Source organism: Protomyctophum parallelum (assembly GCF_964188405.1).
Source record: "Protomyctophum parallelum genome assembly, chromosome: 21".
Classification (NCBI taxonomy): Eukaryota; Metazoa; Chordata; class Actinopteri; order Myctophiformes; family Myctophidae; genus Protomyctophum; species Protomyctophum parallelum.
Window position 1 is genome coordinate 27,133,300 of NC_139713.1, and position 18,006 is coordinate 27,151,305.

Genomic DNA, 18,006 nt, shown 5'->3' on the forward strand with positions numbered 1-18,006 from the left:
ATAGCAGATCTACAAGTTGCATTGCAATATGTGAGCTTGTAGATCAGCTACACCAGTGGTTCCCAAAGTGGGGCCAGGGGACCCCCAGGGGTCCTTGAGGGAGTTCCAGTGGGTCCCCAACTAAATGATAGTTTGTAACCAAATGGATCCTTATGGGTCTGTAACTCTGAGAGTGTACAACTTCCATTTGTACACTCTCAGAGTTAAATTAACATTGATTTTACAATATAAATTGGGGTCCCAGAGATAGAAATTCCATAAAATGGGGTCTGTAGCCTAATGCATGTCAAACTGGCGGTCCTTGAAATTAAACGGGTGAGAATCACTGCTAGAGCCGTAAACATCTTCTCCCAAATGTGGGTCCGCGGGCTAATTTGTTTCAATTTGGGGGTCCTTGACATGAAAAAGTTTGGGAACCACTGAGCTACACCATCCTACGACAAAGTATTGTGTTAAGTGGTACACTGAGGACTTTGCTGTGCAAATCTAGAAGAGAAAGGGTGGGACATGATGGCCCTGTTTCAGCGTAACTACTTGTGCAATGTTGAGTACAAATCAACAACTCCACTAAAAAGACGTCACAGATACGACATCACGAGGAAGACCACTTTTCCACATAAAAAAAAAAACCAAACAGTTATTGATTTGCTAAGTAAATGAATGTACACCTCAAGTAGAAATCATACTGTATGTAGTCGACATTAAAGCAGGCAACCTTCCATAATGTAAAGGAGCTACAGAGAACACAAAAGCATGTTCTTTCTTTTTCAGCTGTAAAGAAATATTGAACCATCTTATTTATCAACAAAATCCATCAGGTAACGCCGTAACTGTAACCATAAAAATGTACCAAAAATGTATAAATAAAGGTCATCCACTTTAATCCTGTATACTTGACGGGGGTCTTATGTAGCCGATCTACAAGGTCACGTCGCGAGCTTGTAGATCATGCTATTTTCGCGAAATGTTCGTCCCCAGACAAGTGACGCTAGGGTCGAAGTGGTTAAAACGGTGAACTTCCACAAGACATTGTAGCAGGGGACACCGCGGGTGTCAAGTCACCTACACTGGCCAGTGTGCACGTTGACGATTCCGCGTGTGTGCATGTGCATGAAGTTAAAGATCTCGTGGGGCATGGCGTGGAAGCCAGGACGAGGCTTGACGTTGTCGTAGTAGTGGTGAGTGATGAAGATGCCCGATGGGTTCATGGGAAAGGCCCAGAACCCATAGAGGTGCACCTCCTCGCACATCTCCAGCGCGGCGGTCACCAGCATCAGGCCACTGCTGAGGCGCTTGGCCCGGACGCCCTGCACGGCCCAGAAGCGCTGCACGTTGAGCAGGTACTGGGGGTGGAAGAAGAACGCGCCCCGCTGCGAGTCAAAGTCGTCGAGCATGTACTTGACCCGGAAGGAGACGTCCGTGTTGCGGATGTTGTAGAACGCGGGAAGGACCACGGAGGAGTTATCGTAGTTCTGGAGGACCTCGTAAAACGGCCGCCGCCATTTCTCCAGCTTCTGGAACCTGCAGGGAAGGAAGTGGAAGTACATATGAAATGGCCTATAGAGATAGAGCCACAGACAGGCAGGCAGACGGATCTCAGACTGACACATTTCACACTGCGGGATGATTATGGTACCTTTCTGTAATAATACTTGGGTTTATTGTCACCAGATCTGTTTTGGTGCCGACGTCAGCAGAGTACTTCTCACTGATGGGTGGTATATTACATCTGCGAACAAAAGACAAATATTCAATATTAAATAAATTACCTCATTAACCATGGTGTCCCTGTTTTGGGAATGACATTGGCTACTCTTTTTATTTTCGAAACGTAATGTGGCAAATATAACTTAGACTTAAAGATTCCATGCTGTGCATACCTAAAAACAAAATCTGCTGAATCAATCTCCTTTCCACATTTGCTGTTCTTGATGATGCCCCCGTTTCCAATAACAGCACATTTCTTGTATTGTGATTTAGTGTACGGCATGTCCTGGATGAAACAGATAGTCAAACGACATTCATTGCAGGATTTAGTGACATTTCACAAGCAAGAACACCATCAATCAGCAGATTTATTGAACAAGAACACCATCAATCAGCAGATTTATTGAACAAGAACACCATCAATCAGCAGATTTATTGAACTAAACAATCAAAACAAAACAAAATGAATGATGTCTGAGACTTGATTGCTGAGGTCCTCGATTGCCATCTATGGCGTGGGGAAGCTATGTAGGGAGTCCCCTGTAGCTCCCAGGCATGATGAACTCCCTCGGGGCCTAAATACGGATCGTAGAGAGTAGAAGAAATTGGGAGAGTAGCAGGGGTGGGAAGGAGGGGCGCTGGCTGAATGCAAGAGCGAAATGGAGGGGAGATGGTTAGGAGAGCATTTGTATAGTAGAATGGAAGGGAATTGATCGAGGTGTGGTCCTGCTCCTGAAATTCTGATAATTAGCTCCAATAACGGAAGGTAACATGAGAGTAGTACAACACAGTCAACACAGATGAAAGCACACAGAATCCTACTGTATGTGTCAACAAATGTCTCGTCTTGCAATGTACACCCACATCAGGGAACATCTTGAAGACCTCAGTGGTGATGGGCAGGATACCGCTGGTGTCTACCTCATAGCGCAGCTTCGTACCTGCAGGTGTGTTCCTCTTGGTGGTGAACAGGAACGAAGGAGCGTTACAACACCGAGACAGAGACATCCTTTGGCGGGCACCGAAGAAAGACATGAAGGTTAGAATAGGACCTTTACAATGACAAAACAACAGTGGAAATAATAACTAATTGTATGGCACCAATGACTAAATTACTTAAAGGTCTGGTGAAAATTTTTATGGTTTTTTTATGGTTTTCTGACCTCGATTGCACCCAAACAAACTGAACCTTGACGATTCAGTAGATTTTCTGTGGTCTGGGGTTTAAGTAGCCTCAAACAGTTCTCTGCCTGTGGATGATGATGATGATGTCATTCGAATCTAGATCTGGAACTATGCATTTAAGAAAATGCATTTCAACCAATGAAAAGTATTAACATATTGATTGTCAGGTATTAATTAATTATTCTGCTACTTGCAGTGTTTTTACCTTATTTTGTCGACCCACGGATTCTGATGATTCTGATCACCGTCCACAGGCAAATCAGACCACTTTTTGAGGCTAATTATTCAGAAAACCCTGGCCCAGACCACAGAAAATCTACGGAATGTTCAAAGTTCAGGTTTTTTAGGTGGAATATTGAGGTGAAAAATATAAAAGAATAATAATAAACAAGAAGCCTTCTAAAGAGCGAGGTCGTGTGCACGCATCCGCCTGGGTGAGTGGGTGACGGAAGACTGCTGGACGAGCGCTTTGGCATGGGGGGGTCAGATCAACATATGGAATGAATTCTGTACTGGCCATATATGGTTTGATGAGGTCAGATCAACATGTGGATGGATGTCAGAACAGGTCAGCTCCATATATGGAGATCTTTAAGGGTGGCAGCGGGAGCAGTGTGTTGAGTGTACAGGGTTTGATGAGGGCCCAGGTAGGGCCGAGACTTAATTTTCGGACCTGTCGAGAACTCGAGTTTTCGCCAGATGCACTAATAACTTTTGGACAGGCCCGTCTAGAGTTTAAAATGGACAGATATCAGTCAAAAGAGAGACATCAAAGAGGAAGGATGGATGGAGAAGGATCGACATACGGAATATCAGAACAGGTCAGCTCCATATATGGAGATCTAAGGTTTTGAGGTTTGAGGTCAGATGCAGAGTTGCTGGCCAATATTGATGACATAAGGCTTCTCTATATATGGGCTTAATATTGATGACGTCAGGGATCTCCAACCCTGATGATGTCACGTGATGTCACGAGGCATCATGTCTGGAGTGACCAACCAAACAACTGATTGAATGGAAATGCACGATTTCATAGTTAATGTGACCTGCAGTCGCAATAATAAGAAGAAGAAGAATGAGAATGAGAATGTCACCAGACCTTTAAAGGAGCACTTCACCAACTTTCAACCTTATCTTCATATAAATTGCAAAAAAGGGAAGGGACAAATTAAATTGCGTTTAATAGGCTAATGCATGTCAAGAATAAGAAATACACTCATGCGTTGTGGCAACAATGCCTTCATCAGGGTAGCCTCGGAAACAGGGTAACTGATGTCGGCGTCTTTATGAAGACAAAACCCATGCACAACTCCAGAGGAAGAGACTGCAGGTCTGGATACCATAATGGTTCTCTTTATTATTGTGGCTAACGTGTGTGTTTACGACGTGTGCTTACCTGAAGTTTTCGGTCTCGACTTTGTTCTGCTCCCATTTGCACACTTGCATGTTCCTCCATCTCTCAAACAGATCTGAGGTTTTCACCCTATATAGCAGACGCATAAGAGGATACAAAATTATTCCTGAGAATGTATGCCAGTACAGTGGGTGTAACGCGATGTCCACAATAAGCATATAACTACAATGTTCACCACTATCATCATTATAGTTGTGGTGTGGCCATCCACTTGAATTTTATATCTCTGTAGTTATAGATCTAGGATGGCCCTTTGGAGAACGATACATCATGGAGGTCTTAATTAATAGCAATTAAAAGAGGACTTTGCTGATATTTTAACATGAATCTTTATTTCTTGTGAGGACATAACACGCATCACCACCAGCCGACGTTTAGAACAGTGCAGTGCCTAAAAGGTAGATTGTGATCTACCATCAAAAAGACTTGACATCAAAAAGCCTGTCAGCTCAAACCCACAATGCAATACTGTTTTCAAGAGTGTTGCACAAAGAATGTGTGTCTTATGTAACTATTATTTTGGTCAGTAGATCTTGTTGAACTGGTCATTTTGAAAGTAGCTTTCAAGGCAAAAAAGTGTGAGCACCCCTGATTTAGAATATGCATCCTTCCCAATGAGTACTAGACTACTGACAACTTTTCATTGCTTATAGCAAATGATTAGGAAGTGCTATTATTCATAATTATGCTCCTTACAATAGGATTTAATGTATATTAAATATAAGCAAAGCTGCCATTTAAGGGAATACGGTCAGAGAGCTAAAAAACTTCCTTCTAGCGTTATTATTGCATTATTGTTCTAATCCTTACTCATCTCATACAGTTAAATAACTGCAGAAAAACCACAGAGAAGAGAAAATGGGGGAAACGACTTTCAAAACCTGAAGTTATCTTTAAATAGATTCTTCTGTACTGAAATTTCGTTTAGATTAGCGAGAGGTGTGATTTGCTCTGGAATGAATGATTGCTTTGGCCGGCTCACACGCCACACTCCATAACCCTTTATTGCATAGCGGAGGTTGTTGTTTTGTAGTCCAAATCATGGTCCAATTGTGGCATTCATGTACTTGCCGACGTTATGGATGATAATGGTTTAAGATAATTCTCAGATCTGAAAGAGTTGTATAATTTACCAGGTACCTCCTTTTTTATATTTGCAGCTCTGTTTGGCTTTGCGAGCCTATGGACTGGAGTTCCATAGACCAAACCAGCCATTTATAAAGATCTATCACAAAGATGTACTTCGTTAATACCCGTTATCCAATCTTGGAACACAGATTTGGGATTACAACATCAGCATCAATTTATCAATTGGACCAGAGTTTGGGGAAATTATTATGGCATCCCGAAACCCAAATCATCAGCAGATTCATTTCAATGTTGTCCATAAAACATGTTTAACTACCCAGAAAGCATATAGAATGAGACTTGCTATATCACCAAACTGTACACTTTGTTCTTTAAATACAACTGGTACCTTTATACAAGCTTCTGGGAACAGATTACTAATTATCTATCTAAAGTATTACAAAAACATATTCCATGTTGTCCCAAATTATTGCTCCTTAATGATGATGTTTCTTTAACTTTAAGTACAGTTCTTCTGGCAGGAAGTACAGCTGAAAATAAATGTTGGCACTGTGATGGCAAGCTTCACATTCTCTGCCCTTTAATCACTGGAAACAGCTATTAATTGATGTTGTAACAATGAGCTCTTTCTACAGCTAGATGCTTCTGTACTGAAATTTCGTTAAAATTAGCGAGAGGTGTGATTTGCTCTGGAATGAATGATTGCTTTGGCCGGCTCACACTCAGCAGCTGTTCTCAATAACAGCCATCAAGCTTTGTGCCAGGACCTTCAATGAGACTGAGAAAAATGCCATCTCTCTGGAGGGTAATCAATTTAGCTAATTGTCCGACTACTACTACAAGAGGCGTTCAATGCTGGAAAGGAGGACAGGCTCACTGAAAGGCCATTGGATGCTTGTACACTGACTGCACCTCTACCTCACTAACCAGGTGAATCGTGCCTACATGTATTATTATTTTTGCGCACACACACAAACATCTCAGGCTGGGAGGCGGAGGTTATTTTTCTGCCTCTGTCTGTCCCTATGTCTTTGCATGGATAGTCTCACAAACCGCTGGACGGATTGGCATCAAACTTTGCATGCACATTCCCAGTAGGCAAAGGATGACACTTCATGCCAAACTTTTCAAATTGGCTTCTAATCAACACAGAACCAAAAGCAATTTATCTTAGAACCCGGCCATGGGTGCCACAACTGCTACAAATGTTTGTTGCAGAAACATGATTTTATTTTCATCAAATTTGGGTCAAATGTTCTTGTGAGCCATATGTGACATTGATCATCAAAACAGGGTTTTGATATTCCATGCTGTTTGCCTGTAATAGGCTCTGAGCATGTCAATTAAATGATTCAATCAAATCAGCCATTCAGATGAAGCTATGGGAAAATTAACTTGAAACGCATATGCCACCTTTTACTTCTGGAAACCTGGACCACAGTCATGCACAGAGCCATTTGGCTTCAGACATTTTTGGGAGGGACCTATTTCTTACAACTAAATTGGGCTTTTAATATACAATATTTAAGATGTGGCATGGCTGTTAATGGCTGTATTATATCATAATACAAATATATTTAAAAGCTCTATAAATTTGAAGGGTTTAAAATTGACCCATTCACACTGACAACAGGAGGAAACCGTACAATGCACCAACCACCTCAGGGGGAGCCAGGGATCCAACCAGTAACCTTCTGTCTCCCAAGTGGCCGCTCCACATCCTCGACTGAGCCACATTATTGTCTACACCAGGCCGAAGGCATGGGGAGGGGAGAGTATGTTTTGCGCTCCGTCCGTCCGTCCGCCAAACTGTGCACACACACTCCCTGGATGCCAATGACGAACCTCTGCCCCAATTTTCCCACAACAGCCTGTTATAGCGCCACCATGAGGCAGATATTTGCAAAACACATTATTTTTTTAGGGAAATTTTGCATGGAGATTCCCACTAGGCCGAGGAAGAAATGCCAATATTCACATCAGCCTCATGGTGGCGCTATAACTGTCCCATTCGTGTTTTTACCTATAACTCCACTGATATGTGTAAATCTTGTATGCACAGTTGCACACTCCCTAGAGGCCAAGGAAAATCCTTTGACCTGCATTTTTCACATCTGCTCTTATAGCGCCACCATGAGGCCGACTTATGTAAAACATTTCTTTTTATATATTACTCTTTCAGATTTTATCCAAATCGCATGCAAATCGGTACACATGATCTCTATAGTCATGTAATCAAGACGGGTCTGTTTGATTTCTTATATTCCATTCTGTTGTTTTCAGGAGTGGCCCGTTTTGTACAAAAGGACGCAAATCATGAACACAGTGCCCGATTGCGGTGAAACTGTGCACGCATATTCCCACTAGGCTGAGGAAGAAATGCCACTTTTTCCAAAAACGCTCTTATCCCGGTCGAGACCTGTTCCCAGAGGTGCGCTTTTTCTAGTTATTATTGAAACACCAATCTACATGTTTGTCTCCTGGAATATTCAGGATTCATACATTCTGTGTCAGTGTTGGTTTTCAGATGACTAAAGTTAAGTATGATGTCTGAATCAACACTGTTCTGTATTGCTCATTTCTGAGTTTTTTTTTTTTTTTTAATTGCGTTAAATCATCTCAGATTAGAGTATAAAATGACAAACATGCCCATTGGCAGGAGAGCACTCACATGGTCAGGACTTTGACATCGATCATTTCCTGCCTGAGCTCCTTGCAAGCAGTGGAGTTGAAGTCATAGCTGCCTTCATACGTGTCCAGATATCTAGAGGGATAGACACAGTTAGTCTGCAACCACACTAGACCTCACACTGACCGGATTACTATACTGTTGATGTATTATTATGGAGTGGTGTGTCATGGGAACAGACAATAAGAGACATCTTAAATGTACCTAAGTCGAATCCTTTTGGCCTCAGTTAATGACATAACGTCACCTTCTTGAAATTATGGCCAATAAAGTTATTTTTTCAGAAAACCGAACAAAGTCATTCAAAACAATTATAAACATCTATATGATATGTCTTAATCATTTCACCCAAAAAGTGTATAACAATATATAACTATTGACAGTAACACTGTCAGTTATGTAACATAAGAGGATTTCTATTTGGACTTGGCAATAAACCTGATTTAGGCCAAATTATTTGTGGATTAATTGATTTACTCCAGAATTTTAGGCAAAAGAATCACACTAATGTGCTTATACTAAAAGGGGTGGGAACAGCATGATTATTTTCAATTAGGACTTTATTAGGCCAGTGTCATGAAGAACTGACTGGCAAAAATATAAATTTCCCAAAATAATGACATTATTTTAAGAAGGTGACGATAATGAAATCACTCTGGCATTTGGGTTTAAAAACATGAGATGACAATTGTACAAGTGAGGAAACTTATTATAGCTCACAATGTCACAAAAGACAGTGACACAGTCTAGTTTAGGCTGGAGATGTTTGTCTGTTAGTATATTTACAGTTAGTATACAGACAGTTAGGCCTATAAAACAAATATATAACAATTATGTAATCCCCAAAACAGTCTAAAGTTTACAGTTGACATCATGTGGGGGGGTTGGTGTATTAGATGGTGTAACTTACTGTTTTGGTTAGTACAGTACATCTGTGTGGTTCTATATGGTAATGAAATTGATGTGTTTGGAAGATATTTTCAAATTATACTAAAAAATAAAATATGTGATTGTCAAAGATTACATGAAAATCTTTCAATTGAATTAATGAAAACACAAACACTTTGATTTGTTAGTATAGGCATCTACTGTAGCTGGTATGACATGCACACTCACACAGACACATGCTCATGCACATGTAATCATAAAGTACAAGCAACCGTCATTCTCCCTCTTGAAATCAACCCATTTACCCTGATTTCATTTAACTTATCTTGATATAGAGCTAAAGAGTCTGAATGATTTCATTCAGCATTTGCATGCAGAGAGGATTTGGAAATCTTAAAGACATTTGTGACACAGAAAATCACCTTATAAATCATCATGACGGAATGACGACATTAACAAAAAAGCACACAAATAATCAGATGTTTGGCATGGTGGTGGTGTGACTGTTCTGAATGGCGTCTGTGGAGAAAACTTTAAAGACATGGTCAAACATTTTTCACGACAGAAATGTTTTATTCTTTTAAGCTTGAACTTCAGATTAACTTGCCCATCAGTTGCCATTTGTCTTTAAAAAAAATGCAGCATTTGAGGACAATGATGTATTTCATGTAAATAGGTGTGAGGTTTTGGGAGGTTGCAGGCGAGTGGGGGTTGGAAAGGGATTTGTGTGGAGGTGATGAGCGCTTGCACCTCTAAATGTATTTATTTTGTTTCTATGTTTTCAAAATGAGTTGGAAAATGTAAGACACTGTGTACAGGACACATTTTACTTGGAAGATCAGAAGGCTTACAGTAAGTAAGTAAGGAATTGAAGTATCTAGTTAGTATAAAGCCTTCATCTGTGCTATTTCCTTAAATTACTTTCACTGCTTTGCTTGAACCCTAGCATCCCTATTCTGGGGGGAACGTTCACAGAAAATAGCAGATCCACAGCACAAGATCACATCGTGACACGCATTACGTTGTGAGATTGTAGATAATTTATTTCATTTTAAGAGATATAGAGGGAAAAAAGAGCGAACCAAGTACAGAGCTGACAGCGTAACGGTATTCATTTACAAGTTATATGTGATTAACTCTTGAGTGACTAAATTACATATGTGCTGTAAAATGTACAAAGAGAGATTCTATGTTTGGAAATCAAAGGATTATCAAAAGGTTCCACAGAAGAATAAACCACCACGTTACTACAAAGAGTACAAGTAGATCAAAGCAGTCACTGAAGTGAAAAACTAATTGCATGATATTTGGATCTCACAATTAATCCTTAATGTTAACCCCAAATTATTATCTGTATTAATACTCTTTCATCTCAAAACTATTGTTCATATGCTATAAATTAGGCATGCAAATATACAGCATTATTTTCAATATATTGTACTACATTTTCATTAAACAGACACAAGGCAACCGATAGGCAATGAAGCTATCAAAAGCATTTACATAATTACAATATTGTGATTTTTTTTTTGCCTTACTATAAAAGGCCTTAGGCCTACCAATGCTACTCTAATTCCCATATCTATGGTCACCGTATGCATGGTGTTCTCAGAGAAAATCTCCCTTTAGCCACATTTAACCACTTTCAATATGGCATACCTATTTTGGGCATGTCGTTTTCAAAGATTTTCAAAAATCTTCCAAAATAGCGACAATAGCCCTTCCACAAGCTCGCAACGTGTCACGATGCAATTCATAGATTGGCTATTTTCCCTATTTTTTAAAAGGAATTGAAAGTATAAAAGAGGTGTGGTTAAATAGACTTGTGCATAAAGATATCGAGCCATACAGTCACTTTACTGGGAGTTGACCTTGATACTGTATGTTGAGCGAGTCAACAGGAGCTTGGAATGGAGCCAAATATCTATTTTCTATTTCAACATTGGGGGTTGTCAAAAGAATATAAAAAAATAACTCTGAAAATGCATGTATGGAATGGAATTTCTAACGCATAGAAATTATATAATGCCACTTTCAAAAAGTAATTTTCAAAACTCAACTAATATTGGTTTTCATTACAACACAGTTGTTGCCAGCTACTAATATTTTTGTAATAATGTTATAATTTTGCACACGACATTATGTGGCTTTGTAGTTAAATATGAGGAAAGAAAGAAAGAGAAAATAAACATAAGAAAACTGAAAAATGCTAAATGGGATGAAATTAAACTTGAAAGGAACAATGACATTGACTGTCTACATCCACCAGATGATCCATGTATTTCTGTGAGGTTAGACAATTGATTATAAATATTGAAGTGGCATGTGTCCTATATTAAATAATTACAACCCAGGATTTATTTTAATCAATCTGTGTGGTAGAGTATGTAAACACAGTGGTTGGAGGTGGTCTCCCTACTCTTCCATTGAGACATTTAGACCCTGATGTCGGTAGGACACCTACTGGTTGACAATGTCAATAAAGTTATTTGAAGCAGACGGCACCCCAGAATCATGGACAATAGATGTGCCGCCATCAGACATAAAATAGAGGGATTGCAGCTTTAATTTGAAGAACATTTTATATTCTGACCAAGATTCATCCAGTTTTATAAAGATTAAATATTTGTATTGGGGTTAATTACTATACTAAAGAAACCCAGTAATTCACTGAAATGAATACTATTTCTGAATGTCCGTAACCTGCTAAGATCTCATTTTCACGGCACTGAAGCTTGACCTCTCGGATACCTATAAACTAGAATGTTAGTGTTGTCTTTTAAAAGATAAAGTCATGATGCAACTTAATTTTAATCATGAATTAATAATGAATTCTCTGTCGTATATGACAGAGTAATAGGGTGAAAATAGTAGAGCATGAAATGTCAGCTTGTAGATCTGCTATTTTCATCGCTAAAAACAACAACATTGTACGACGTATGATGCCGGATTTATTCAGTACTTAGATGTTTGGTAGTGTCTTACATGGAAAACAGCCGATGTACAAGCTGACGTGTCGATTTGCGATGCGTTGTCAGCTTGTACTTTGCCTGTTTTCTACAGTATATGTGTGTCACCGGCATGGAACTACTATACGTATAAATGTGGCTTCAGTCTGGCTTAAATCATCATCAGGCTTAACGTGGAAATAAGGAGATCCAGGTGACGGAAGGAGACATATGCAGATGTGAGCAGGGGACGTATAGGGACAGCAGACAAGTGTCTACACTATGTGTATATGACATAGACACAGAGCTGTGCAGGACACATGACACACGGGTTGAGGAGGACGAGGTGCTGGATGGGGACACAGAGATACGAGGACAATACGTAGTTCAACCAGCTTCTCATGGGTTAGAGAGGGTCAGGGTTTCAGGGTTCACGGTGAGAGGGATCAGACAACATGCAAGAGCAGATTGGAAGTGCAACCACCACTGAAAATATAGATATATATATATGAGTTTATTCCTTTCAAACTAATGGAAAATACAGAGGCATTCTTGAGTTTCTGTGAATGTATAAATGCCTTCAAACCGGCCTACCTTTGAGAGCGTTTTTTTTTCTTCTTAATATCGGATATGCAGGGTGTGACTATTACGGAGATCTGTGAATCTGGCTGAAAATTCTGACGGAAACATCTGTCAACATGCAGACACGTTGAGTTAGAGATGACGTTGTCTAAGGTCACAGGTGGACGCATCAGTCAACCAGTCCACACATGCAGGCCTGGGTCAGCATCACTGTGATGAATTTTAATTCTCTCTCTCTCTCTCTTTCACACACACACACACACACACACACACACACACACACACACACACACACACACACACACACACACACACACACACACACACACCCTCACACACACTCACTCTCACTCTCACTCTCACACTAACACTCACACTCACTCTCTCACACACTCTCTCACACTCTCTCACTCTCTCTTTCTCAGAGGTGTTAGCCGTAAATCACCATAGAAAGGTACCTTTTCCTCCCGGCGGTTCTGGCCGGCTTCAGAGATCCATCATCCGAGAAATTAACAGGACCCGTCCAATTTCCTGTCTCGTCCCCTTTGAGTCGGCTAAACTGTTGCGCACTAATAAGAAAATGAGTCAGTTTATTGGGGATTTATTGTCCTTTTTCTTTCTTTTTTTTGTCTTCTCCAAACGTCAAATACATTAAACCAAACCCTCACAAAACGAATGTGTTTGTGCACACATAAAACATACATTAAGGAATGTAAAATGCATTTCCCAGCATTCTGATTCCAGACGCCTGACAGATTTACTGCAATGACCTGGATCAGCATTGCATGATATCTATTCTGAGATTACATTTCTACCTGAAATAGCCGATCAAAAGCCAGGCTTAATTACATCTATCGTACATCTAGATCTACATCTATTATGAGGCTGATGAGCCTGATGCTATTTAGATCAAAATACCATCTTTGATGCTAAGTTTAAAGCTGCAATCTGGAACTGTTTTAGTGCATGAATCTTTATTTCAATCTACATAAAGAACGTCAATACAATTAATATAACTAGCACACTGGTTATCGGTCTCCCTATATTCCATTGAGATCTACATTTCATTTTCCCATGTGGAAGACTTGGGTTCGGTCCCAGGAAAGACTGTATGATGGATTGCAGCTTTAAAAGCCATTCATTGTTCCATTAAGCTATACAACTATCACTCAGACGTGATGTATCAGATTGGACAAACAGCAGACATTAAAGCTGCTCTACACTATGTATATTTAATGAACAACATTTGTTTTTTTGTTACTATTTGAAAGTAGTCTTAAGGTTTTGAGGGCAGAACTGGCATGTAACTACAGTATAAGGTTCATCTTTTGAATGCATGGGTAAGTACTTCCTTGAATGGGGATCACTCGTACAAAGATGGTACACTCTCATCAGGGTTGAATTAACACTGAGGATTTGGTGTGTGACACTGAGTTGGAAGGATTTCTTTATACTTTCTGCTCTTCCCAGAAGACATTGGTGCTGCAGAGGATATTTTTAGCTGTAACCCTGTTCAAGTCAAGCAGGGATGAAGGAAGTTAATATGCCTTGGTGTACAAAGTGGGTCACCCACTGTGTATTATTTAATAACCACTTTCAACCTGGTTATTTTTAGCATGTCATTATTGGAAAAAAGTGTTTAAAACCTTTCCTATTATTAAGCAGAGAAAACAGCAGATCTACAAGCTTCATAACGATAACAATAATAATCAGGTGAGCTTATTATCTCCTATATTTTCTGTCTTATGACAAATTGCAGAAGCCCCAGAACAAGCTCACAATGTGTGGCATCATAATCTTGTAGATCTGCTATTTGTGCTATGAAGAAAAGAAAAAAGAAAGTTGAACATTTGAGTCATTAATGACAATCCCAAAATTATAGTGCTGTCAGGTTGAAAGTGAACTCCTTTCTGCCTTGTCATGTCACAGTCCGACGACCGCCACCACCACCAAAACTGTTGATTATTTGTTAATATCAGCGAAGGCAGGCCATGAGCAGACGCTATATGTCACTATACATATAGGAAAATCAGGGACATATGGACAGATTGATGTATGACATTGCTACAATTGACTATACAAGCATGTATCTGGTATATTTATGCTGGATTTAAGAAACTTCTAATCTGTTTATCCAACTCTGAAGATAAATGCTTGCATGATCACATTGTGTCCTATAGCTCACTGTTTCTCAACGTCTGATCCGGGCCAGGGGTCCAAATTGACCCTCATGGGTGTGTAACTCTGAGGGTGAACAAATGGAACCATTTTTCTTAAATCTTTGGGGTGCCAATATACACTGTCAAATTCTCAGCATTGGTTTTACCCTGAGTGTCCCTTTGGACACCCTGTTGGTCCCCGAAACCCAGCATTGAGAACCAGTGTCCATATAGCTGTATCTCCTACTGTCTTTTCCAGTCACAGACCGAGATGGTTTCCTCTGGGTGTGTATACAGGAAGTGATAGATCTCATGTTGATAGTGTGATTGTGAAAGAGTGTGTTGTTGACTGGGTGGGGCTGTAGGCTTATGTGATGGTTTTAGCATGCAGACAGACACCTCATAATATAAAATGACAGCATTTACATTAGATCTGGGGACTCTCACAGAGTCGCACGCACGCACGCACGCATGCGCACACACACACACACACACACACACACACACACACACACACACACACACACACACACGTATGTGCGCACATACGTGCATTTGAGTAGGCTACCTACTCTTCATCGCTGACTCGCATGATCACATCCATTTATCCCCTTTTCATCATTTCATTCTTTCTGACCACTCACTCAGAAAATAAAATAAAAGACAAAAACAAAGGGAAAACATTGCCATACACGGCTTGGGTATACAGTGTATGGCATGAATGTGATGCTTCACTTTCAGAAAATAGCCCAAAATAAATCTAATGAAAATAGTATATGCCACTGGAAAATGGATGGCTAATTGCTATTATTCATTTTAAAGCTCCTCCTCTCATCACCCAACCAAAAGCTCATCCAGGCTGCCCCCATATTTAACCCATATATTAAGGTGAACACATGTAATTCATAAACCTACTAGGCCTATATCATAATTCTTCTTCTAATATGGCTTTTAGAAGCTACTTTCTGAATCATCTATTTGCATAAGCCTAATAGGCTATACTGCAAAACAAAGGTGATTGAGAAAAGCCTGCAATTGATTAGGCTCTTATAGCCTAACGCGCAAAAATAAAGGAATGCGTTAATTGATGAGGCATGTTTTTTCTTCTTTTTTTCATCTTTAAATAGACCTATAAACAAAAACGACACTTACCTTTTGACGTAGTTTTTGCCATAGAGAATCTGTTGCAATAAGGTGACGAGTCCAAATGCGCAAATAAATATGAAGCAAAGAGACCTATTGCCGAGTATATCTTTACCCGACGTTGGGTCGGAGTATCCCATTCTTCGGCGCAACATCCACGGGTCCCTGCAGAAACCCCGAGTCAGGACTCTCTCGTCGCTGCATCCAGGATCAATCACAACGGTGTATTGGAATCATCCGAGAGGACATTTTCCATCGCGTTTTAGGCTATAGGAGCTCTGGTGCCACAACATGGAGCTATGGTCTGGGGAGCATTGCGTTTATCATCAACTGTGATCTCACCGCGCTCGGCCTTTGTTTAGCTACTATTAGCAATCGTTCTATATGTTTTGCAGCTTGATGGCCTATGAAATATAAAAAGTCCTGTAGCCTATGCCTATGAAGGTCTTGACATCAATCGGAAATTCTGCGCTATTCGTCTTGACGTCGTAGCCTATAGGTGCAGTGGCTCGATCGAAAACAGGCAATGCAGATGTTATCCACAATATCCAGTTGGCTATGATTTTTTGTAAAAGCCTAACGCACATAACCTTGGTGCCTAAATCAGGGTTCAAGAAATGGCGTAAATCTAGCATATAGGCTCGGTTTCCTTTTGATTGATAAGGGCTAATTGCCACAGGAAAGAAAATAGCCTATCCTTCGTTTCAAGTCGAGGCAGTGTGGCGCGTGACCGAAATTCGCAACGAAGTGACAGGAGTGGTGCTGATGCTGATGATGCAGCCAGGGGCGCGCGCGTCGCCTCGGCAAGTTAAAGATGCTCGATAGATACTATAGTCAGCCAAAAAGCAAGGTCACAGCAACCTTTCCAATAGTAGGCTTAATAGGCTACACCTTCAACACGTGTCATTAAATAGTTTTGTCCAAATGCTCAACTAGTCTATCAAAGCAGAACTGTGGCATTGCGGAGGACAGCGATTTCCCCACACAGCATTGTCTCTGTGTTTTCCAAGTTTACAAAATCATAAGCTAGACTTATTTTTTTGTTATGTCATTATGGAAATTTGACAGACGCCAGATCATAGCTTACCCACAATTTCCACCAGATGGACTACAATTTAATGTAAAATAATAATAATAACAATATTTCAGCTTCATTATTGGTGGAAAATTGCTGCTATATGCGTTGTGTGCTTGTAGACTATAGATATTTTTGCACGAGATGAAGCATAAATGCTTAAGTGGTTAATGGAGTGCAATCCCTTATAAGGTTCAGTAGTATAGGTTATTGGTTATGTCAAAGGATCTCAGAGAATCAGTAGGCCTATTAACCAATTAGCTTTGTTCTCCACTACCTGGCTGGTAATAATATGTAGACTATACTGTACATTTAAAGTGTTCCACAAGGTGATGTAGACCATGCAATTGACCATAGGACTGAGATATTGTGGCGACATGGGTGTGTGTCGGAATTAATCTCCCTCTCACCTGACACTGCAACCTCATCCTTCCTCTCCTCTATCTCATCTGCATTCGACCAACACTGCCCGCTCTCATCCAGGCCAGCTCGCTCATGTCCACCGGCTCCCTGGCTATCTGAAACTCTCAGATCTGAACGAACACCTCTAAGGGCAGCCGAAAGAAAGTGGCACAAGACAAAGCTACCAGATGACCTTTCCCACTTTCACTCACTCCTCTCAGCCTTCGCCCACTCACTAACCACTGCTAAAACCTCTTTCTAGTTTCTACCACACCAAAATCCAATCCTGTACTTCTAACCCAAGGAAGCTCTTCTCCACTTTCTCCTCCCTCCTTAAACCCCCTCCCCCCACTCAACCTTCATCCCTCACTGCTGATGTTTTTGTCGTTGCTCATGTGTGTATATAGGCTGGCTGACACTCATCCTCATATATGCTCTGTCAATGTGGGTATATGTTTCTTTTCCCTTTTTGCCTCCTTCATGATGAATTCCCGTTCTGTTCTTTGGCTTTATAGAAGTGTATATTTGTACGTCTCTAAATGTTTTGATGAATTGAACAAGATGGACCCTCTTGTAAACAAGTGTAGGCTAATGCTTTATTGGGTCGTCCACTCGCAGTTAACAGTCTTTGTATTGAGTTGTGCTTGAATTGTACTGTAATTCTGCAAACTGTTAATAAATATTTCAATCAATCAATCAATCAATCAATCAAAAAGTTAGTTCTG

The 18,006-nt window shown here is 40.3% G+C and overlaps 1 protein-coding gene across 2 annotated transcripts; it reads right to left on the reverse strand.

Annotated features, from left to right (window-relative positions):
• Nucleotides 1-195: 195 nt before the first annotated feature.
• st8sia5 (ST8 alpha-N-acetyl-neuraminide alpha-2,8-sialyltransferase 5) lies at nucleotides 196-16,431 on the reverse strand. Of its 2 annotated transcripts, XM_083793125.1 has the most exons (9): nucleotides 15,814-16,431; nucleotides 12,961-13,071; nucleotides 12,515-12,610; nucleotides 8,067-8,159; nucleotides 4,289-4,375; nucleotides 2,572-2,716; nucleotides 1,881-1,993; nucleotides 1,637-1,729; nucleotides 196-1,521 (listed from the first exon to the last, which is right to left on the reverse strand). In XM_083793125.1, the coding sequence occupies exons 1-9, from the start codon at nucleotides 15,957-15,959 to the stop codon at nucleotides 1,059-1,061; spliced, it is 1,347 nt and encodes a 448-aa protein (XP_083649251.1). In that variant the 5' UTR covers nucleotides 15,960-16,431; the 3' UTR covers nucleotides 196-1,058. The 2 variants fall into 2 exon arrangements, with proteins under 2 accessions (XP_083649251.1, XP_083649250.1); XM_083793124.1 differs by lacking the exon at nucleotides 12,515-12,610.
• Nucleotides 16,432-18,006: the final 1,575 nt, after the last annotated feature.